Raw genomic sequence first — 23,523 nt, 5'->3', positions numbered from 1 at the left:
GCTGTGTAGGGGTACGGAGACAGCTGGGCGCAGAAGCGAGTCAGGAGCCCACGACCCCTGCGTGGTTCCAGGTCAGGACACCAGGAGGACCGAAGAGGCAGACTGTTTTGGTTTCACAGGTGCTGACTCAGCATCTCTTCCCTGCTTTCCCACGCTGCACCTGCCTGCCTGGTCCTTCACTTACCACCTCAAGCGGTGGCAGAAAGAATGCAGTTGAATTGGCTTGGGGTGGGGCACAAGCATTAGGGGTTTTACAAAGCTCTTTAGGGCGACTCCAAAGTGCATCCAGTGTTGGGATTTCCCAGTGGCTAAGGCTCCACGCTCCCAAGGCAGGGGGCCTGGGTTCGATCCCTAGTCAGGGAACTAGATCCCACACAGCACAGCTGAAAAAAAAGAAAAGATCTCATGTGCTGCAGCCGGGACCTGGTGCAGCCAAGTAAATTAAAAAATATTAAAAAACGAAGCAGCGCAAGGTATCTAGTGTGGACTGTCAGTGTCCTGGACTCTGTGGGTTCTGTGCTCGACCTCTCCCCATCCAACCCGTTACTGCTGTCCTGGCCGGGCCACCCAGTCACCTCGATGGCCACAGATTCCCACCTGGTCGTCCAGGCTCTCTTGTTCACAGGGGACATTCAGGGCATTCTTTCTAGAATGCATGTTGATTACCCCCTTACCCCAGACCTTCGGTGGCTCCATCACTGTGTGGAAGGCCCAGCCTGGCCCAGAAGGCCCTCTGGATCCGTGCCCTGCCTTTTTCTTTGGCCTGGTCTCCAGGCTCTTCCCATCTCCCCGTGTTTGTGATATAGTCAGGCTGAACGCCACAGACCTGCCTGCCTCACCCAGCCTTCAGCTAGCTGTTCTCTTGGTCTTGAATGCCTTCTACCCCCACTCTGAGTCACTGGAGCAGTTCTCACTCAATCATGAAGTTGAATTCAGGGCCTAACTTCCACCCTACCTTGGGTCTATGCTTGGTTCACGAACAGCATCCTCCTGTGTCCTGGTCCTTACACAGGCCCACAGCAGGTGAGCTGAGGACCACGACTTGTCCACCCCCTACACGTGGTATACCTTGGGTGAACTCTGATGAACTGAGTGGCCTCAGCAGGCTTCCTGAGCCCAAGGCAGATTTAACGTGGGCACAGAGTTCCCCCACGACATCCCGAAGAGGTATATCATACGTGCTTAATAAGAACCTGTCAAATGAGTCCTTACCAAAACCATTTCTAACCAAAAAGGCCACTTAAACGCAGGTGTTTCCATTATAAACGTTTTTAATTTAAGAATACTGATTAACACAGGAAACAGGTTGAATTCATGGAGTTGGACATAGGGTCATCCGTTACACTGTGACATGTTAATTTCTTTATCATTTATTGGCACTGTCAACAGAATACTGTAAACAAGATCACTTTGTATGCAGGTAAGTTGGCGAGGTTCCCTAGCTATGGTTTTCTACCATGAGCTGATATATAGATAGCTACAGACACGTACAGATATATAGACAGATGAATGTTGTGCATAACTTTGCATGGTTACTGAGTGTCAGTAAAAATTATAAAAAAAAACACCCATTTATAATAAAAGTGAGGATGTGCTAAGATTTGCTATTACTGGACCTCGTTTTTCTGTAAAAGGGATGAGATTTCCTAGCGACACGTACTAAACTCCATGGCACTAATGTGGGATGGATTCATTTCCGGACCATAGGTCACAAAAAGTCGTCTGCACGGACTCTTCTGCACTAATGTGGGATGGATTCATTTCCGGACCATAGGTCACAAAAACTCTTCTGCACCTGTCTTCTGCTCTCCCTGTGTTCCACTAACCTCTGACAAGTTTCTTGAACACTGCTGAGAATCTTTATTTTGAAATTCTTCCAGCTAGACCCCCACTCCCAAAAGAGGATGTCTCAGGAACTCACTCAGCCCTGAGTCAAAGAGAACTGGCTGATAAATGGCTTAAAAAGTTTTCCAAGAAGTAACTTCCCTTGGTAAGGAGTGAATAAGTCTGGTCATGACCCTCCAGATTAAAAAAAAAAAAAGATTTCATTTGTCTGTCCATGCCCTATGGGGAGAGAACAAAATACTGGAGCCACTCTCTCCACCAAAGAGAGCCATGTTTCTGGTTGTGCACTGGCTTAAAAACCTTTTGGACTCCAGGAACCTCACTGTATGTTTGGATCCGATGCTAAGGTTCTCAAGAGAAAGCATATGTGAAGTATGGTTTGATTTGCATTTTGCTTGTTTGTTAAATAAGGCCTTGAATCTTGGGATATTGCCTGTGGAATCTGGATCCCCTGTGAAAGGTGTGAGGCTGTGAACGGATGTGTCTTTGCATATGCTGTTCCCTTTCTGCAACATTTCCTTGCCTTGCCTGCTAGGTGAACTCTTATGCATCCTGCAAAACCCTGCTCAAATGTCACTTTCTCCTTGGACCCTCCTCTGACCCTTAGGTGGATCAGGTCACTCCCTCAGATTTCCTGATGTTCCCATACATACTGCTGTTACGGCACTTGCCATTCTGCATTGATTGTTGGTTTAAGAGTCTGTTGTTCCCAATGGGAGGGTGAGTCCCTTGAGAGCAGGGACTAGGTTTTATTTCACCTTTGGATTTCTAGTGCTTAGCGCTTGGCCTGGGACAGAGCAGGTATTTAATGCAAGTTTCATGAATGAATAACTGGATAAACAAATGAATCTACAGGTGAGTAAAAGTTGTAGAGAGAGGGAACTCCATTTAGCTGTCAGTGCACCTGCCCTGGGACACAGCAGAGCTCCTTAAAAGCAAGATTAGCACAGAGTGCAGGATGTGGGGTGAACCAGTATTTATGGATCTGTCCGTGTTCTTGTTAAGCATGTGAGTTTGCCTTCCACTCTCGGCAAAGATAGGTTGATGCCCAAATCTGCTCAACAGTGGAAGCGGGAAGAAAAAACCAAAGCACTTTGAGATCTTTGGATGATTAGTTATTAAAAGAGAAAAGTGCTGAATTGAGATTCTTGATCTGCCTGGCTCCCCAAAACTGTCAGCCGAAGCACGGGGAGACCCAAGTGGCTTCCTTTTGGACGGACTTCCTTCATCTACCTGCTAAGCCACACCTCATTGCTCTAGGACGACCTGCTGCTCTGTTTTAGGAGCATCTGAAGTCAAATTAGTTGCACAATTGTCTCACCTCCAGGAGAGACCCCCTTGAACCTCAGCCATCATCCAGTGAAGCCTCTAAACATCACCTGCCTGTTCCTCTCACACTCACGCATGGCGGGAAAACCTCTGACTCGGAGCAATGACAACAAGGGAACTGCCAAGCCCTGACAGGCTGTGTTTTCCTGCCTGGAGCTCTGCACTTATAATGTGTGACGCCTCCCGCAAGAAGAAACCTGGTCCTGTAACCAATTCCCTCTGATGGAGCAGCAAAGCCGTTCCTGGGGGGCTGGTCGTATGTGGAGCAGAGGTGGATGAGCAAAAGCTAGAGAAAGGTTTCCCCCCGGACCAGGGGTCCAAAGTCAGACCCCAGATGCCAGGGGGACGGGAAGAGGGGAGTCTCTGCTGTCCCCGGCCTGGGCTGACACTCCCGGGAGTGTGTCCCAGGGTGATGGGCCACAGCTTTCCTTCCCAGGAGGGAGGTCCAGGCTGATGCCTAACAGGAGGGAGGGGACTTGGGGAATGAGGGTGGTGACTAAGACCTGTTGGTGATGCCGCCCAGAGATTCTCCGAGGACGAAGCCCCATCAAGGAGAGAATTCACAGTTTGGAGAGGCATCCCCAGATGCATCGGGGGAGTGGCCAGAAGACCCCCTTCCCACAGCCCAAAGCTCAGTCCCATGTCCCTGCCATCCTGCCTTCCCATGCTCTGTCCTGCCCATCACTGCACTGCCATGGGACATGCTCAGAGCTCCAGGGCCAGGAAACGGGGTGAGGGGGACGCGAGTCTGTTTGCATAGGACAGGGGAGGGGGAACCAGCATCCTCCCCTCTCTGAATGTGTCACTCAAGTGGAACGGAACCCAGGAGTCCTGGCTGCCAGCCCCAGCAGCGGGTGTCATTCCCTTGACTGGCTTCCAAAGGTATTGTCGGGGTGCCCGGGGGGCAGTTACATGGCCAGGACCCCCAGGGACCATCCTAAGACTAAGTCCAGGGCTCAAGCAGAATCTCTGAGCTGAAAATCAACGTGCGCCACCGGCTCCGTGGAGACGGAGACCCCAACCAGCCCCTCCCTGCCCCCAAGCCACCAGAGACATCCCCTCCTCTGCACGAGTAACCCTCCAGTTTATGCCTTCACCTCTGAAACTTTGAGTGAAAACATGAATTAGGCGAACTAATCAATTTGACAACGGTTGAGGTCGGGCCGTCCTCAGAACGCGGAGGAGAGGGCTTCTTTACTTGAAGTCGGCCAGGATGTCACTAAAGATGTTGAGGAACAGGTGGGCGTGGTGATCTCGGAAGACCAGAGTGGGGCGGAAGCGGACGGACTTGTCGCCACAGCCCCCCAGCATCAGGCCTGGAAGGAAAGGCATGGGGGGTTGGGGGGGGTTAGGGGCTCGGGCTCAGAGTCACCTGCTGGGGGTTCCCCGGGGGACAGTCACACAGGGGTGCTACCATCCATCTGGACTGTTTCATCCTTCCCCCAGCCACCCATCCAGCCTTCCTTCCTGTTCTCTCCCATCGCCCGGCTTGCCCACCCTTCTCTCTTCCCTCCCTCCCAACTGTGAACGCCAGCTCTATTGCCCCAAACTCACCCTGCTGATGGGGAAACCCTGAGACCAAGTCCCTGCCTCCCGGGAACTTGGTGTGGCAGGGAGAGAAAATAAGTAAAGAACTAAATGACAGCGCTTCCCTGGTGGTCCAGTGGTTAAGAATCGGCCTGCCAGTGCAAGGGACACAGGTTCAATCCCTGGTCCAGGAAGATCCCACATGCCACGGAGCAATAAGCCCGTGTGCCAGACATGCTCTAGAGCCCGTGCTCCGCCACGAGAGAGGCCAGCACAACGAGAAGCCCCTGCACCACGCGGCTGGAGAGTAGCCCCTGCTCCCCGCAACTAGAGAAAGCCTGAGTGCGGCCAAAAGTAACTGAATAAATGCAATTATGGAAAAAAGAAGTAAATTACACAAGTGTGGGCAGGTCAGCATGGCCAAGAGATGACATCTGCTTATTGTTATCTTTTTTTTAGCATATGGGATCTTAGTTCCCCAACCAGGGATGGAATCTGTGGTCCCAGCAGTGAAAGTGCTGAGTTTTAACCACTGGACCGCCAGGGAGTTCCTGGAATCTGCTTACTTTATTTTAAAAACCTATTTATTTATGGCCTGCGGGAATCTTAGTGTCCTGGACCAGGGACAGAACCCGTGCCCCCTGCAGGGGAAGCACAGAGTCTTAACCACTGGACCATCAGGGAATCCCCAGAATGTACTTATTTTAAAGGGTGACTTCACCTTTGACTAGATGGGGGTCCTTGCCTAGGTTGCGCAGTGTCTCTGAGACTTGTTTTTTTCATTCTCAAGAGATGAATTACCCTACCCTTCAGGGTTGCTGCTGGGATCCTCTAAGATGGTCCACATGAAAGATACCAGCTTAGTCACCTAGCAGGCACTCTGATCTCCCCCACTTAAAACTTTCAGGGCTCCCATAGCTCTCAGGAGAAAGTCCAGAATCTTGAACATCATCCACCTGAACCTGATTCACCCGCCGCTGCCTCTGTTGCTTGTCACACTCTAAGCCCCATCTCACCCAGCTAAAGGAACACCTCCCTCCCTCTGCCCAAAACGCTCCTCCTCACCTTCTTCACCTGGCCAACCACTATTCATCCAGCAAAATGCCACTTCCTCCAGGAAGCCTTCCCTGATTTCCTGGACATTTTCCCCAGCTATTTTCTCTCTAGCTCCTTTTCTTCCATCCTAGGACTTAAAACTGTAATAGATTGTTTCTGAACTATTCTCTTTAATGTCACCCCTTCCTGCTAGACTGAAAGCTCCTTGAAGGAAGGTTTCCTGATCCTTTCCAGCATAGGCACCACTTACCTCAGGGAATATCGCCACATGAATCAACATACAAAGCTCGCTCCCTGGTAACTTTCTCTTCTTTTGAGAAAGGAGATTCAGACTATTTTTAGTCCTGTGAAGGTTCACCTTCTGTGCCCCCACTGGGCCCCCGACCAGGAACTGTGGTCACTTCCCCCCCACCCGGCTATCTCACCTTTGTTTCTGGCTATTGAAATGAGTTTATTCCGCACGGATTCGTCTGGAGTGTCGAAGGAGCAGAAGGTGCCTCGCCCTCTGACTCTGCTGATGAGCTGGGGGAACCGGGCCTGCAGTCGGGAGACAAGGCCGGCATCAGTGCAAGGAAAGCAAGACTTCTCTGGTGGTCCAGGGGTTAAGAATCTGCCGCCAGTGCAGGGGACGTGGGTTCCATCCCTGGTCCGGGAAGAGCCCATGTCCTGCAAGGCAGCTAAGCCTCGTGCACCACAAGGCCTGAGGCCTGCACCCTAGACCCCGTGATCCGCAATGAGAAGCCACTGCAAAAAGAAGCCTGCACGCTGCAACTAGAGGTGAGCCCCTGCTCAGCGCAACCAGAGCAAAGCCCACGCGCAACGAAGGCCCAGGTCAGTAAAAAAGAAAAAAGCCAAGGCAGCCATCAGTCCCCGTGGACTTCACGGCCACTCGGCTCAGGGCAGGGACAGCCTCAGAACAACAGGATCCTTGCAGGACCCGGCCGGCCCTGGCACGTCCACACTCCGGCACTGACAACTGCAACGGGGGCCCAGCTGTCCCCCCAGGGGACAAAGAAGTGCCTGACATTTCCCCTGCCACCCTGGCAACGGGAGAAGGAATGGGCAGCAGAAGGGAAGGTCCTTCTGCTTCCATCCTTCCCAGAGGCTTTTTCTAGCACCTGCTCCCACCCAGCCTCAGTCTAAATGCAAATCCAGGCCTAGAAAAGAAAAAGAAATCCCCCTTCGAGCTACTTGCAGCACAGTCGGAGGGGCTCAGCTGTCTCAGCAGCCACACTTAACCCCTTCAGCGTCTGCCATTAGGCAGACCTGGGTTTAAAGCTCCCCATTCCCATCCAGAAAATGAGAATTATATTTTTCTAACTTCAACTTGTCCTGGCTTAGGGGTGCCAGAAAAACATACAGGACACCCAGATAAATTTCAGATAAGCAACTTCTTTTCTTTTTTAACTTTTGTTTATTTATTTTTGGCTGTGTTGGGTCTTCCTTGCTGTGTGAGCTTTTCTCTAGTTTCGGTGCGTGGAAGGCTACGCTCTACTTGTGGTGCATGGTTTTCTCATTGTCGCGGCCTCTCTTGCTGCGGAGTACTATAGGGAATATGCTATGCACAGGCCTATACTATAATTAACAGGGCTTCTTTGAAAAATAAGAATGACTTTCTCATCACCCCCAGGCAAAGGGCTGAGAGCAGTAAAAAGTACATCGTGGAAAAACATCTTGAAAACAAGATGTTGAAGTACTGATGTGACTGATGGAAAGCCATTAGTGACTGTTCCCAGAGCCTTGAGGGAGTTGCTGAGAAAGGACGTCACTAGCCGAAGGGCTAAACAGAGTCATGAAAGGCCTGAAGGTTTGACATTGAGGACTGTGCATTGTATATCTTTATCCCCGATCTGAGATTGTAAAGAACAGATATCTCTAGAGCACGTACAAGGAAAGGAAAAAGGAAAGTGAAGTTGCTCAGCTGTGTCTGACTCTTTGCAACCCCATGGACTGTAGCCTACCAGGCTCCTCCGTTCATGGGATTTTCCAGGCAAGGGTACTAGAGTAGGTTGCCATTACCTTCATTGGAAGGACTGATGCTGAAGCTGAAACTCCAATACTTTGGCCACCTGATGCGAAGAACTGACTCATTTGAAAAGACCCTGACGCTGGGAAAGATTGAAGGTGGGAGGAGAAGGGGACGACAGAGGATGAGCTGACTGGATGGCATCACCTACTCGATGGACATGAGTTTGAGCAAACTCTGAGAGTTGGTGATGGGCAGGGAAGCCTGGTGTGCTGCAGTCCATGGGGTCACGACTGAGCGACTGAACTAACTCTTGTTGCGGAACACGGGCTGTAGGCAGGGAGGCTTCAGCAGTTGCAGCTCCAGGGCTCTAGAGCACAGGCTCAATAGTTGTGGTGCACGTCGCTCCAACATGTGGGATCTTCTCAGATCAGGGATGGAACCCATGTCTCCTGAGTTGGCAGGCGGATTCTTTACCACTGACCCACCAAGGAAGCCCCTGACAAGCAACTTCTAATTTTTCAGTGTAAGTATGTCCCAAACATTGCATGGGATATATTTGTGCTAAAAAAAAAATTAGTTCCCATCTTTTAAATTTAACTGAGAGTCCTGTATTGTAATTTGCTAACTCTCACATCTGTATCCGGGGAGGAAGAAGTTGGTCCCTGAAGCTCCTACCTCTTCCCTGTGATGGGAACCAAGTCTAGTACTTGCCTTTCTCCCCTGGGCTTTGGACTTGTGAAATTTAAATGTAACTGCAGGATCCTGCATTTATTTTTCCCTTAAAATGCAGTAATCCTATTCTGAGGATTAAATGAGATAACTCACTTAACACAATGCTTGGCACAGAGCAAATTTTCAATTGATGGAAAAATAATTTTAAAAAGGATGATGTCTTTGATCATGTCAGAGGTGAATACTGGCAAAGAACATGGACTTTGAAGGTCACCAAAATCAGGTTCAAACCCCAGTGGAAGTCCTCCTTGGTGGTCCAGAAGCTAAGACTCCACACTCCCAATGCCGGGGTCCTGGGTTCCATCCCTGGTTGGGGAACTAGATCCCACGTGCTGCAACTAAAGATCCTGTGTGCTGCAATTTAGAGCCAGTGCAGTCAAATAAATAAATACATTTTAAAAAGAAAGAAAGAAAGAAAAGGCACAGTAGAAGCTGTGTAACTTTGGACAAGTTAATAACTCTCCAGCCCTCAGTTTCCTCATCTGTAAAATGGGGATAACAGTGGTGTCTACATCAGTAACATTACTGTTGGACTTAACCAGGAATGCATGAGGCCCCCTGTTAGGACGTGGCCGGAGCAGGGTCTCAATCAGTGGGGGCTGTTCTCACTACCGTCCCTCCTCCCTTCAACATCAGCAGCACTGTTAGCATCACCATCATCATCAGTGGTTCTGCTGAGCTCACCAGGGACCAGATGCTTCAAGCTCCCAGAGGAAGGAAGGGCTCTTTCTGTCCAGACATCTGGGGAGGGTCAGCTCTCCTCCTAACTCCTGGGCTGGACTGGCCAGTCCTGGAGATACTGTGGTTCCTCCCAGTAACATCTCCCACCCTCAAATCTAGGAGAGTGTGTTGTGCAGGGAATAGACACAACAAAGGCAAATAATTATAAAAGAGAACTCTACTGTCCAATGAGGTGGCCACATGTGGCTGTTGAAATGTGAGTTCAAATTGGGATGTGCCTTAGGTGACTCAGGGCAGAAGGAGAAGGGGGCAACAGAGAATGAGATGGTTGGATGGCATCACCAACTCAATGGACTTGACTTTGAGCAAACTCTGGGAGATAGTGAAGGAAAGGGAAGCCTGGTGTGCTGCAGTCCATGGGGTTGCAAAGAGTAGGACATGACTTTGTGACTGAACAACTAAATGTAAAATACATACTGGGTTTCAAAGACTTATGAGAAGAAGAATGTGAAATATCATGTTATTTTCTATATTGATGGCATGTTGAAATAATATTTTGAATATGATGGGTCAAATTATTCAAATTAACTTCACCTCCTTCTTTTTAACTTTTACTATGGCTACTAGGACCTTTGAAATTATGTGTATAGCTTACAATCTTGATTGTAAGCAAAACTGATGCTTTTGAATTGTGGTGCTGGAGAAGACTCTTGAGAGTGCCTTGAACTGCAAGGAGATCAAGCCAGTCAGTCCAAAAGAAAGTCAATCCTGAATATTCATTGGAAGGACTGATGCTGAATCTGAAACTCCAGTATTTTGGCCACCTGATGCGAAGAACTGACTCATTGGAAAAGACCCTGATGCTGGGAAAGATTGAAGGCAGGAGGAGAAGGGGACGACAGAGGATGAGATGGTTGGATGCCATCACCGACTTGATGGACATGAGTTTGAGCAAGCTCCAAGAGATGGTGAAGGACAGGGAAGCCTGGCGTGCTTCAGTCCACAGGGTCACAAAGAGTCGGACACGGCTGAACAACAAGAACTTGCAATCTGTCCCCCTGGAGAGCACCGCTATGGAGTGACCAGGGTGTAGAAGATGGTCCAGGGGAGGGAACAGGCGGCGCACAGGTGGGAAGGAGAGAGGAGAGTTGGGGCAGTTTCTCAAAGGAGGGATGTCTGAACTCAGAGGAGGATGTTAGAAGAAAACTTGGAGCTCAGGAACCGGGAACAAGGTTGGAAATGAGGAGTAGGAAGGCGCTCCCTACAGAAATGGCACAGCCCACTCAGAATCGCTGGGGCAGTGGGTGCGATGCCACCCTGAAGGGCTCAGCTGTTGCCCTGGGGACCATGGGGAGCTGTGGGTGGGGGTCTTGGAGGGCTGGGGTGGGGCTTGGGTGGCGGAGTACCTGGAGGTCGAGCAGTCCCGTGAGCAGGACCTTCCCAGCATGGGCGGCGTTGTTCAGCAGGTCCTCTCGTTTGATGACGTTGATGACCTCGGCCAGCAGCAGGTTCTTGGACGGGTCCCCCAGCCATGTGTTGAAGATCCGGTAAGGCTAGAACGGGACACGGGGTATCAGGAAGGTTCCAGATGTACCCTCAGACACACTTCTCCCCGTTTAAGAGGAGAGAGATCAAATCAGCAAGCAGCTGCTAAGGGCTGGGAGGATAACACATGGTCTCACCAAATTTTCTCCATCACAGCAACCTTGTAGGTCTTATGCGTGTGTGCTAAAGTCACTTCAGTTGTGTTTGACTCTTTGCGACCCCATGGACTACAGCCCACCAGGCTCCTCTGTCCATGAGATTTTCCAGGCAAGGATACTGGAGTGGGTTGACATTTCCTTCTCCAGGGGATCTTCCCAACCCAGGGATCGAATCCGGGTCTCCTGCACTCAGGCAGATTCTTTACCGACTGAGCTACAAGGGAAGTCCTTGTGGGTCTTATAGTTACTACTATTAGGGACACCAACTCATCCAAGCCCTGGAAAACCCCTCAGCCCTGGGGAAACTGAGACAGCTGGCTCCTCATCACCACAGCTCTTATTTTTATAAAGGATGAGCTGGGGTTCTGAGAGGTTAAGGGATCTGTCTGTGAAAACACAGCACTTTGGTGGGGTCAGGAGGGGACTGACTGCAGCCTGACCCTTAAAGACTGCTCACTTTACTCCTCTTTCAGGCACCTGTGCGGCCCAACTGAAACACACTGCCCAGCCTCTCTTGCAGTTAAGAGTGGCCATATGAACAGATCTTAGGCAAAAGCGGTAGAAACAGAAACATAGGATTTCTGGGGAGGCTGCTTAAAGACGAGAAGTGGGCCACTTTGTCCTGGCCTCCTTTTTCCTTCCTACTGCCTCGAGCTGAAACTTGAGGGCTGGAGCCCAAGTAGCCATTTTGGATCATGAGGTGACCTTGAGGGTAGAAGCTACATGCAGGAATGATGGAAGGAGGGACCCTGGGCCCTTGATGACTCTGTGTGTGTGTGTGTGTGTGTGTGTGTGTGGGAATGAGAGAGAGAGAGAGAATCTGTATGTACATATGGCATTCCAGTAAAGTGGTTAAGAGCATGAGCTCTGGCTTTATATCTTGACTTGGTCACTTAACCGGCTGTGTGACCTTAAACAACTTACTTAACCTCTCTGTGCCTGATTCCTCATTAGCAAAATGGCAGAGAAAAATAACATTTACTTGGTTAGATGTTGTAAAGATTAAAAGTACAAGCAGAGTATTTAGAACTGGGTCAGAGACAAAGGCTCTGTTCACGGCAGCAGCTATTGACAATATTTTTGCTTGTGCACAGAGAGAAAAATTAGAAGTCTGATGATAGACTGCTATAAAGTCAACCCTGCAGAGACAGCTGGCGTGACTGTAACCATTGCCTTTAAATTAGGTTGATGAGAAATAAGGCTTCGGAAACTTCTGTGAGACATTAGGTATTTACTGAGTGCCTTGTTGGTGAGAAGGAAGCAGTTAAGAGAAAGCAACGCCCCCTGCCCTGGAAAGCAAAGAGGAGGGGGCAAGCAGGCAGGTCCCCACTCACAGCGTTGGGCCTCAACTCCTCCTTGTGGAAGAAGCCCCCAGTCATCATCTTCTTGCTGAAGGTCATCACGTCCGCCGGGTCATCCAAGCCCCAGTGCTCATGGGCCCAGAACTTGCCAGTGCAGCCTCCTCCAGTCTGGACCTCGTCCACCAAGAAGGCACAGCCGTGCTGGCGGAGGCGGGGTTAGGGAGAGATGAACACCACGCGCACCTGCCCACCTCGGACCCACCCACCTCGGACCCGGATCCCGGATCCCGGAATCCAGCCCAAGAGTCACTGCTTTCTGAACCTCACACCCAGCCCGTATTCTCAGGCTGTGAAAAACCAAACCAAGGCTTAGGAAGTCAGTTCCTGCAGGGCTGTGTCTGCACGTGGCCTCCCACTGCCCAACTGGAACAAAATCGGAACATCAAATGCTCCTTGAACCACTGGCTTTGGTCCCTGAGCAGGCCAACATGCTCAGAAGGAGGCGTGTTCCAGTTGTAAGGCAGCCCCATTTCCCAAACTTCAGGTGCCATGTTTGCCAGCTCTGCTCAGCACCCTGACTATTATTATTATTGGTCTTAATTTTTTTCTTTTTTAAATTTTGGCCACACAGTGCTGTAGGCAGGATCTTAGTTCCTGGAGCAGGGATTGAACCCCTGCCCCTTCAGTGGAATCACAGAGTCCTAACCAGTAGACCACAAGGGAAGTCTACCTGGACTATTATTTACTTAGCATCTGTGTTTAAATCAATTTTTAAAACCTTTATCCATAAACTGCTTGGATGGGCCAGCTATACATGCAAGACACATTAAAATAGATATGCGGGCATGCTAAATGCTTCAGTTGTGTCCTACTCTTTGCAACCCTGTGGACTGTAGCCGGCCAGAATCCTCTGTTCATGGGATTCTCCAGGCAAGAATACTGAAGGGGGCTGTCATTCCCTTCTCCAGGGGATCGTCCCGACCCAGGGATCGAACCCACATCTCTTATGTCTCCTGCATTGGCAGGCAGGTTCTTTACCACTAGGGTCATTTGAAAGTGAAAGTTGCTCAGTCATGTCTGACTCTTTGAGACCCCATGGACTATATAGTCCATGGAATTCTCCAGGCCAGAATACTGGAGTGGGTAGCCTTTCCCACTCCGGGGGATCTTCCCAGCCCAGGGATGGAACCCAGGTCTCCCGCATTGCAGGCGGATCCTTAACCAGTTGAGCCACAAAGGAAGCCCACAGGGTCATCTAGGAAGCCGAAAATAGACATGATATTAAAATAAAGTTTGTTCATTTGGTTTCTGTGGAGAGTTAACCACAATGGGCTGAAAGATGAGGTAGGATCCCTTCAAAGAAAAGGGACAAGGGGGCTGAGGCTTTCCCTGGGACGTTCTCTTGTTTGGGCATTCCCTAAGATGGAACCTGCCTGCAATGCAGGAGACCTGGGTTTGATCTCTGGGTGGGGAAGATGCCCTGGAGAAGGAAATGGCAACCCACTCCAGTATCCTTGCCTGGAGAACCCATGGACAGAGGAGCCTGGCGGGCTACAGTCCACGGGGTCACAAGAGTCGGACACGACTTAGCGACTAAACCACCACCACCAACTAAGACGGCAGGTTGGAGGCTTACTTTGGAGGAAGATTTTAGGGAAGAACTCCCTGTCCTGCCGTCAGCCCCAAGTTTCCTACCCACCAAGCCCACAGTTAGCCTGTGAACACCTGGAAGCTTACAGGAGTCCAGGCTCACCTGTCGCTCTGGGAAACCACCTAGACAGCCCCAGCACTGACCTTCCTGGAGATGTCTCTCAACTTCCGGAAGAAGTCGTCCGACGCGTGGTTGTCTCCGCCCTCAGACTGGATGGGCTCCACGATGATGCCGGCCACCGTCCGCTTCTTCTTCCGGTACTTCACGATCAGGTCCTCCACCTGGATTCCAAAGGGGGACGGGACAAGGGCTCGTGGGGGCTCTTGGGCAGCCCCTGAGGAGGACGGGCATGGGGGGTGCTGTGGACCCCTGGGAGTTATGTTGAAGATGCCATGGTGTCTTATCATTAGAATATACAGTGGAGAAAAGACAGTCTCCCTTTAGCGAGTGGTGCTGGGAAAGCTGGATAGCCACAGGGCAGTCAGTGATGCTAGAACACACCCTCATGCTACACACAAAGTAAACTCGAAATGGCTTAGGGACTTAGATATAGACACAACACCACAAAACTCCTAGGACAGAACAGAGGCAAAACCTTCCCTGACATAAATTTTAGCAACATTTTCTTAGGCCAGTCTCCCAGGCAATAGAAATAAAAGCAAAAATAAATAAGTGGGACCTAACCAAATGTGTAAGCTTTTGCGTAGCAAAAGAAACCATAAGCAAAACAAAAAGACAACCAGTGAACTGGGAGAAAATACTTGTAAGTGATGCGACAGACAAGGGCTCAATTTCTAAAATATACAAACAGCTCACATAACTCAGTGAAAACCAAATGACCCAATCAAAAAATGGTCAGGAGGCCTAAATAGACATTTCTGCAAAGAAGGCATACAGATGGCCAACAGGCACATAAAAAGATGCTCAACATTACTAATTATTAGAGAAATGCAAATCAAAAGTACAGTAAGTTACAATCTCACACCAGTCACAATGGCCACCATCAAAAGTGTACAAATAATAAATGCTGGAGAGTATGTGGAGAAATGAGCACCCTTCTACCTTAAAATCATTAAAGAAAACATTTAAGTATAGTTAATTTACAGTGTTGTGTTAGTTGCTGGTATAAAGCAAACTAAGTTACACACACAAACACACACACACATATTCTTTTTCAGATTCTCCTTCCCTATAGGTCATAACAAGAAAAAAAAGTTTTTAACTGTTAACAGTGATGGAGTAGTAAGAAAAGCATCTGATTTTCCCCAAGTGGTTATATTTCTTGGAGTCTTGTTCTAAAACAGGCATCATCTTATAAATAATTAAGGAACAGTAATTGTGATACTTCATTAATAATTTAATAATTATACTTAATTTAAAAAACCCAAACCACATACCCAGATAGAGTAACAAGGGTATTCTTTCTCTGTGATGCAGAATGAAAGAAAAATCATCTATGTGGATGATGTAATTCTGGTCTCTGCCTCGCCAATGACCCCAAGGAAGTTGTAAGATGCTTTTCTTTGCTTGCAGAGTGTCATTTGCAATTTGCCATTGCATGACTATCTTCTCATTTATTTGTCTAGCGCTGTGTTTCTGACTAGTCTGCACTTTCTGATAGGATGCAGAAGAGACACATGTCTATCCAGCACTTGGAATGCAGCTGGTCCAAAATGAGATGTGCTTTATGTCTAAAATACACCCGGCAGTTTGAGGGTTTAACACAAAAAAAGAATATAAAACATCTCATCAATAATTTAAAAATATTAATGACATATTGACACAGTAATATTTGGGATACACTAGGTTCAATAAAATGTTATTAAAATTAATCACTCAGGTCTTTTCACTTTTTAAAAATGTGATGACTAGAAAAAAATATGACGACTGTGGGGACATGTGGCTGGTCTTATTTTGCTTGGACTCCATCATCTTGCTTCTTTTATTTACCACTAAATAGCCAGGTGGCTCAGAGGTAAAGAATTTGCCTGCAATGCAGGAGTTGTGGGTTTGATCCCTGGATTGGGAAGATCCTCTGAAGCAGGAAATGACAACCCATTCAAATATTCTTGCCTGAGAAATCCCATAGAGGAGCCAGGCAGGCTACAGTCCATAGGGTTGCAAGAGTCAGATACGACTTAGCGACTAAACCACCGCAACAACGAAATACCTAGCACCTAGCTTCATACCTACTAGGTGAAACCTATTAATTCAAAAGAGAGATGTGGGTAAGAGGCAAACCAGCCTTATTTGAGCTCAAATCCAAATCTGAATGATAGCCACTCCCCACCTGCCCCCTCAAACAACAGAATCCTTTCAACGTCTTACATGGAACCCTAATATCTGGGACAGATCAAGGGAGGGCTGTTGGTTGAAGTGAAGGCCTGGTGACCAGGGTCGCCCATCCTTAGTCCCTCCCCCACCTCCTGCAACCTCCAGGGCTCCCCCTAAAGCCCCAGGATTCTGGAGAAGACTGACACACTGGACTAGAGGATCCCCTGGAATCAGTTTTCCTATGAGCTGTCCCATATTCTTTCCATCAGTTCATTTCCTTTTACTCTGGAGTCAGTGGAGCTTGTCCCCAAAGAAACCTAAATGATACAGAAGTGGATACCAGAAGCCGGGTGGTGGAGGCTGGGTGGCAAAATCAGTGTCTCGTTACCTTTCCTAACATGGAACATTGGGACACGTGGCTCCCTATTCCTCTGTCCCAGCCAGGGCCACATGGATCCCCAGACACTATGTGTATTCCTTTTATCTGGGCTAATTCTTGGGGTGCTGAGGGTCAGGACGGGGTGTTGAGAGGACCGGGAGGGTCCGGGTGTTACCTCTTCTAGACAGCGGGCCTCTTCTTGTTGGTTCTCTTTCACAAACTCTTCCAGAGGATATTTCAGCCGTGGGAACGGTGCGATGGGCCAGTCGAAAGAGGGGATGTCGATCTTGTGAATGGCTTTGGAGTGCGTGGTTGCTAAGCAACCTAAGCCCAGCAGAACAGAAGAGGAGAGGTTGACTCCGGGAAGGAGGGTGGACTGTTATTCTTTTTTTTCTTTAGAATTTCAAAGTTTGTGAACTTATTAAATTTCATGTTTTGGATCACAGAAAATGAAGATTGGGCTTCTCATAAACAGAATTAACACGTCTATCCATTACATCATTACATCACCAATTCATTACATCATTATGTGACCGACTCAATGGACATGAATTGGAGCAAACTCTGGGAGGTAGTGAAACCTTGTGTGCTGAAGTCCATGGGGTTGCAAAGAGTCGGACACTACTTAGCGACTGAACAACAACAACAAATCCATCACACAGTCTCTCTAAATTTTCATGAATGGTTTTAATCACAGTAGTTATAAAAACTTTCGGGCAGGTCAAGATATACTCTTAATTCCCGAAGTCTTTATCTAATTATTAGATTTTTTTGAAGGCAAAGATTGTACTTTTTCCATTTTAGAACTGCTGTGCCTTCAGTGAATGGTACCTTCAATAAGGCAGGACTCCAGCAAACACTTTTTATTTATTTTTAAATTTACTTTTTAGTTGGAGTAAAATTGCTTTATAACATTGTGTTGGTTTCTGCCAGACTGTTTTTGAGAATGATATGGGGCAGCCTGGGGAGACCCAGTGCCTGCAGAATCCCAGTTCTGGGAACATCCTGAAGCTGAAGGCGCACGCGTGTGTCTTTGTGTGTGTATATGTGTCATTGCTTTCTGATTTATCACAGACTAATTCTTTGAAGGCAGAGAGGCAAGGGTTTAAATCCTAGCTCTGCCACTGAGTGGCCTTGAATGTTCCTTCCCTTGCTGAGCCTCAGTGTCCACATCTGCAAAGTGGGAACAGCCACCCCTAGTCTGCAGGGAGTGGTGTGCAATCAAGGAGACCATAAGCGGAAGCTGCTATGCCCGGTCAGAGGCAGCGATCACTGTGTTGTTGTTATTACTCTACCTGCCGCCTCCGGATCCCACGGCCCTCCTTACCCATGGTTCTCCCGTGGAAAGCACCCATGAAGGAGAGAATGCTGTAGTCGGGGCACCCGGGGGCCTGGAAGCAGGAAACAGCCATTGGTCAGGACTGCGAGCCAGGGACCGAGACGGCTGCCCACGTGGACCTCGAGGAGCATGAAGTCTCAGGAGAATCAGGGGTCCCCTCGCAGGTGGAAGTTACAAACTGGACACCAGAGGTCAGTATCTAGCCTGTGGATTTTTTTCTTTTTTTTAAATCAAGAGGTTTCATGAGATACATTTCTGAACCTCTGTCTTCTCACAAGTTCTGCATCACGGGCGCCCATCTTTCTCGGCCAAGCCTGAAGGTGGGTGGGCTTGCTGTCCCAGGGTCCCCACAACCCCCCTTTCTCCTTTCCATCACCACCCCGGCCGTCGATGGGCTCTTCCAGCTCCTCCCAGCACCCTTCCTTTCCCAGGTTCGGTGGCTCTGATTCCCACAGCCTGCAGATGGGCCAGGTGTGGGGTGGTATCTGCCTCCCGTGACCTGATGCTGAGCTGGGCCCCTCACAGGACACGCCCAGGCTTTGGACCAGCAGGATGGGAGGAAAACCAGCTTTCCCTGGCCCTCCAGGGCTGACCCTGGGCGCAGGAGGAGTTCACGAATGCCTAGGCCTCTCCTGGCCCCAAGCAAACGGCACAGCAGCACTGCCTTCTGGCCGTCCACTCGGAAAGGAAATCAGACCTGCCTCCAGGTGACTCAGGAACAGCCGCTGGGGACACCGCAGAGGCCGCCTCGGGGCCCGCGCCTCTGGGGGTTCGACCCGGCTCAACTCCACTAGGTCCCCAAGACTCCCGGGAAAACCATCACCTTCTCCCACAGACTCCAGCACACCCTCTCGTCGTTTTCCTGTGTTCGTCTCCAAATGGGATATGAGATGCAGCTGGTTTTATTGCACTTCACAGATGTTGCAGTTTTTTTTTACAAACCGAGATGACCCCCCGACTTGAGGAGAACAGGACCCCACGCACTGGGCGGAGCGGGTGCTGGGCTCACCTGGTTGACCATGCACGTCTCCAGCTCCTCTTTGGAGAAACTCGACTGGCCTCTTTCCTTGCCCTGACACAATGGAACAGAAAAGATTCTCAGAGATGCCCTGGGGCAGGGAGAGCTGCCGCTTTGCACCCACAGCCAAGGCAACGAGGGGGTGCTTTCTCAAGAGCTGCTGACACATGTTGATGTTACACGTTTGGATGGAGGCACAGACTATTCACAGTGCTCGTGATGAAATAGATGGACGGATAAGGCTCATCCCTGTTCTGTTGGCAACAGTGAAGATCTGTGAGATGGTATGTTATTCCAGGCACACTGGGGAGGTTTTGTACCATTCTCTGCTGGGATATTCAGAGAGGCTTGACTAGCCCGTGGCCCTCCCTGGATTTTGGACATGGTCATGGATTTTGGTCCAATATTCCGGCCAACTGGGGTGAATAATTGGACAAGGACTGAGTGTGCGGCTGGGGGCTGAGGAGCCTTTGTGTGTGTGTGTGTGTGCGTGTGCACGTGCACACACATGCATGCCCCAAACCTCACCCGGTACCACATGAAGATGGTCTTGAAGGCATTCTCATTGGAGCAGGAGCCGCAGGCCATCGTGATGAGCTGGGACATCCCTTTGGGAGCCACCTGTAGGGAGGGAAACAGTCGTGGGCTCCCCTCTCCTTCCTCCCTCCAGCTGGGCTGCTACATGCGGGCAAGGAACCAGGTACGAGGTCCTGGATGCAGTCAGACTGGGAGGGTGAGCGAGAAGCCCAGAAAGGCCTGGGGGCTGGAGGCCAGAGAGGAGAAAAGGTAAATAAAGCCCATAGGTCCCTCCTGATGGCCCTCCCCGCCACCAACTGTACATTTTACAGGTGGGAAGGCAGGATTCCGAAGGACAGTGATCGTTGTGGCCACTGAAACCCAAAGTCAGGGAGGACCCATGCTAATTTAAGTTCCACTGGGTTCCCTTTCCCCCACCCCACCCTCCAGCACATGAGTGATCCCAGGTATTCTCGCAAGGAAAAATTTAAAAAGACTCATCCTGAAAGAAACAGCAGGAAGAGTGAGACTAATGCAGAAACACCCCATCCTTAATTGCTATGGATGTCAACCCTTTCCTTCCCAGCTACTCTGGCCTCCGGGAGTTCAGAGCCAAGGGCTAGCGATGGAGTAGGCGGAGGTGGGTCCTCACATAGGCAGTCTGTCTCCATGGAGTCACTCACCGAGAGCAGAGACTCTCGGAGCTTCTCCACAAAGTTCTCCGGAGGAAGGATTCCGAGGGCAGGTCTGTTGATGAACGTGCTCTGCAAAAAACCCAGAATGCCAGTCGTGATTTCTTGCTTGACCCAGGTCCTACCCACTGGTGATGCTTTGCAGAGTGGATGTGTTTCACACTTCCAGGAATGACAGATTCTCCTGCACTTTTAGAGAAATCCACTAGGATGGCTCTGGGTTGGAAACCAAGTGTCAGTTTCTTGGCTGGGGTATTGCACTATCACTATAAAGAAAGAATTGATGCTGAAGAACTGATGCCTTTGAACTGTGGTGCTGGAGAAGACTCTTGAGAGTCCCATGAACAGCAAAGAGATCAAACCAGTCAATCCTAAACCAAATCAACCCTGAATATTCACTGGAAGGACTGATGCTGAAGCTGAAGCTCCAATACTTTGGCCACCTGATGTGAAAAGCCAACTCACTGGAAAAGACCCTGATGCTGGGAAAGATTGAAGGCAGGAGGAGAAGGGGGCAGCAGAGGATGAGATGGTTGGATAGCATCACCAACTCAATGGACATGAATTTGCACAAACTCCCGGAGACAGTGAAGGACAGGGAAGCCTGGCATACTAGCCCATGGGGTAGCTAAGAGGAGGACACAACCTGGCAACTGAACAACACCAAAAAGTTTTATTTAAGAGGATGCCTTGACAGCAGCCTCACATTGACAAACTGCCTGCCTGCTTTTCCAAAGATTCCCAGCACGCCTTAGAGCCTGTGCCCTGCAACAGAAGAAGCCCCCACAATGGGAAGCCCGTACACTGCAAGTACAGTTGCCCCTGCTCCCTGCAACCAGAGAAAGGCCTGCACAGCAATGAAGACCCAGCACAGCCAAAAATATAAACAATAGGTACAATTATTTTAAAAAATTAGCAAATAAATTTGAAATGTCAAAAAAATTTTTTTTAAGTTTTATTTATTTTTTGGCCCCACCGGGTGGCTTGTAAGATCTTAGTTCCTTGACCAGGGATCAAACCCATGCCCCCTGCCGTGCAACCATCCTGGACCACCAGGGAATTCCCAGAGTATGCATTTGTTGAAACCCATAGAACTGTATATGGCAAAGGATGGATCTGACCTCATGTGAATTATACTCTAATTAAAAAAAAATGGGGAAAGAAAGAGGTCTCAGTAGCTGTAAGTTTTAAAGAGAGTGAGGCGTAGGGGAGCAATCTGATGTAGGAGCTGGCTAATGAAAGAGCTGCCTATGAGAGAGGCAGTGTTAGGAAACTTCCTTTTTTTGACAGATGTGGGTCCAGAGAAGGATTCCCTCTGTAAGGAAATCAACAGTGCACACCCGACGCTATATAGACACTCGCTTCTGAAACCCAGGAAACAAGGAAGCAAAAAGGAGAACCGCTTACAACAAAAGGGAGAACCATTCTAAATGCCAAAATAAGATTAAGCAAACGAAGGTACATTAGCTGATGACAATGTTGTATCGCTGGTAAAATGGCATGTGGAAAGGCCACAGTTGTATGTTAGGCTTCACTGAGTCGTGTACCTTCTGTGGGTGTTGATAAATGTATCAACCTGCATCCACCCTTATGGAAAAGATGCAAATGGAAATGCAAATGGGGATAAGAACAGAGCTGATCTGTCTCTCCAGGTGCAGCCAGGTCCCCCTGAAGGGTCAGCAAGAGTCTGAGTGGGGTCTGCACAGTGAATGAGCAATGAGGTCATCAAGAAGTGGATTGGGGATTTTCCCTGACGGTCCAGTGGTTAAGACTCCATGCTTTCAAAGCAAGTGAAAGTGTTAATTGCTCAGTCATGTCTGACTGTTTGCAATCCCCTGGACTATAGTCCGCTAGGCTCCTCTGTCCATGGAATTCTGCAGGCAAGAATACTGGAGAGGGTTGCCATTCCCTCCTCCAGGGGATCTTCCTGACCCACATCTCCTGCATTGCAAGCAGGAACTAAGATCCTGCGAGTCGAGTTAAAAGGAAGGAAGGACTGACTGAGCCTGGAAATTCTCACGCACCCCTCTCTCTCGGACTCAGCTGCGTAAACAAACTCAGTGCAAATCCAAACAGGAGGAAACTCAAGGACAGGCGGGCCCTAGCACCCATCCTCCTGCAGAGTCCAGGCGTGGCCCGCTGGACGTCATGGTAGCCTTGTGCCTCTTTTGGTTTTTCTTTTTCAGCAGCAACTAGCTGGCTAGGTCGAGGATAAGCAGTGGGGGGAGTTAACCCTTTTCATTGTAGAGCTGGGGAAATGGAGGACCAGAGAGGTCAAGCAACCGGCCTCAAATCACACAGACAGAGGCAGAACCATAAGTCAAACCCAGGTTGGCTGACATCCGATCCCAGCCTCTGCCGGACACTGCAGGGAGCCTCCACCTGAAACTATAGATGCTGTTGGTAAGTAGGCTTGGCAGAGACTGGAGACCTTGGGTGGCCTGTGGGAGCCTCTGAGCGGTCTTTTGTTTTGGCTTCAAGCCATTCATTGTGTCCCCTGGAAAAGGAAATGGCAACCCACTCCAGTATTCTTGCCTGGAGGAGCCCATGGACAGAGGAGCCTGGCGGGCTACAGTCCATGGGGTCTCAAAGAGTCGGACACAATTGGGCAACTGAGCACACACACACACACACAGTCAATGTGGCTCCGAGGAAATCAAACACATCATGAGCTCGGGGTGGAGGTGAATTTCCAGCACAGGTAGTGGGGGAAGCAGCTCACAGAGGAGATGGCCAGGCTGACTGCCTCTCTGGGCCCAGGCGAGATGTGGGGGTGGTGTTCTTGTTCGGCAAAGCGTGACATCCATTAAGAACAGAAGGTATCTGGGACTCTGGGTAGCAGAATCAATTGAGGACAGGTTTCTAGAATCCTTGCCATCAGACTCAGCAGCTATAAAGTGCAGAAGGAGGAGAATGGGCTTGGTTTAAGCAGCTGTGCACCCTGGGGCAAGTCACTTAACCTCTCTGGTCCTTATTTGAGAAAATGAGGATGCCTTCCTGGGTGCTCGTCAGGAGCCAGTGAGAGGACACAGCCTATGAATGAGGCAGGAGCTAGTCCTGAAGGACAGAATCACGCAGGTGGAAAGGCCTGGAGGTCACACTGATGTCTTAGCTGACAAGGTCAGCTGCCCTACGGCCAGCCCAGCCAAGGCACCATGGATGTCAGTCGGCACTCATCATTTATTGCAGTGACCAGGCAAATGACATGACCAGTAATTACTGTATAGCCCGTGAGCACTGTGATGAGGCTGCCCCGGGGACATAAGAAGCTCTAACTTCAACTGGTTAGATCCAGGTGACCTGGCACATGAATTATAGATGATGTGGTTGGGGTACGGAAGGGTTGATAAGCACCATCTCAGGACTTCAATGACTTGGCAGTAACCTGCCCAGGACAGGTAAAACACCATGCACCACCTGAGTGCATCTCTTGCTAAGAGTTTGGAAGACGTCAATCAAGGTCGTCCTGTCTGACGCCTCAGATGCACTCTGCTGAGCTTGTGGCGGTCAA

General features: G+C 49.5%; 1 protein-coding gene across 2 annotated transcripts in view; it reads right to left on the bottom strand.

Annotated features, from left to right (window-relative positions):
• Positions 1 to 1,704: 1,704 nt before the first annotated feature.
• Positions 1,705 to 23,523, bottom strand: part of ABAT (4-aminobutyrate aminotransferase) — an 87,126-nt gene continuing 65,307 nt past the window's right edge. For both annotated transcript variants that reach the window (XM_061152794.1, XM_061152795.1), the window contains exons 7-16: positions 20,004 to 20,084; positions 19,333 to 19,425; positions 18,796 to 18,858; positions 17,775 to 17,838; positions 16,623 to 16,771; positions 13,938 to 14,075; positions 12,177 to 12,344; positions 10,546 to 10,692; positions 6,183 to 6,294; positions 1,705 to 4,490 (exon numbers count right to left, since the gene is read on the bottom strand). In XM_061152794.1, coding sequence (XP_061008777.1) covers positions 4,369 to 4,490; positions 6,183 to 6,294; positions 10,546 to 10,692; positions 12,177 to 12,344; positions 13,938 to 14,075; positions 16,623 to 16,771; positions 17,775 to 17,838; positions 18,796 to 18,858; positions 19,333 to 19,425; positions 20,004 to 20,084 — 1,137 coding nt within the window. In that variant the 3' untranslated portion in view covers positions 1,705 to 4,368. The remainder of the gene's footprint in view (positions 4,491 to 6,182; positions 6,295 to 10,545; positions 10,693 to 12,176; positions 12,345 to 13,937; positions 14,076 to 16,622; positions 16,772 to 17,774; positions 17,839 to 18,795; positions 18,859 to 19,332; positions 19,426 to 20,003; positions 20,085 to 23,523) is intronic.

Source organism: Dama dama, chromosome 10, assembly GCF_033118175.1.
Source record: "Dama dama isolate Ldn47 chromosome 10, ASM3311817v1, whole genome shotgun sequence".
NCBI classification, from domain to species: domain Eukaryota; kingdom Metazoa; phylum Chordata; class Mammalia; order Artiodactyla; family Cervidae; genus Dama; species Dama dama.
The sequence above is the reverse complement of the archived record's forward strand: the minus strand, read 5'-3'. Positions and strand labels throughout refer to the sequence as shown.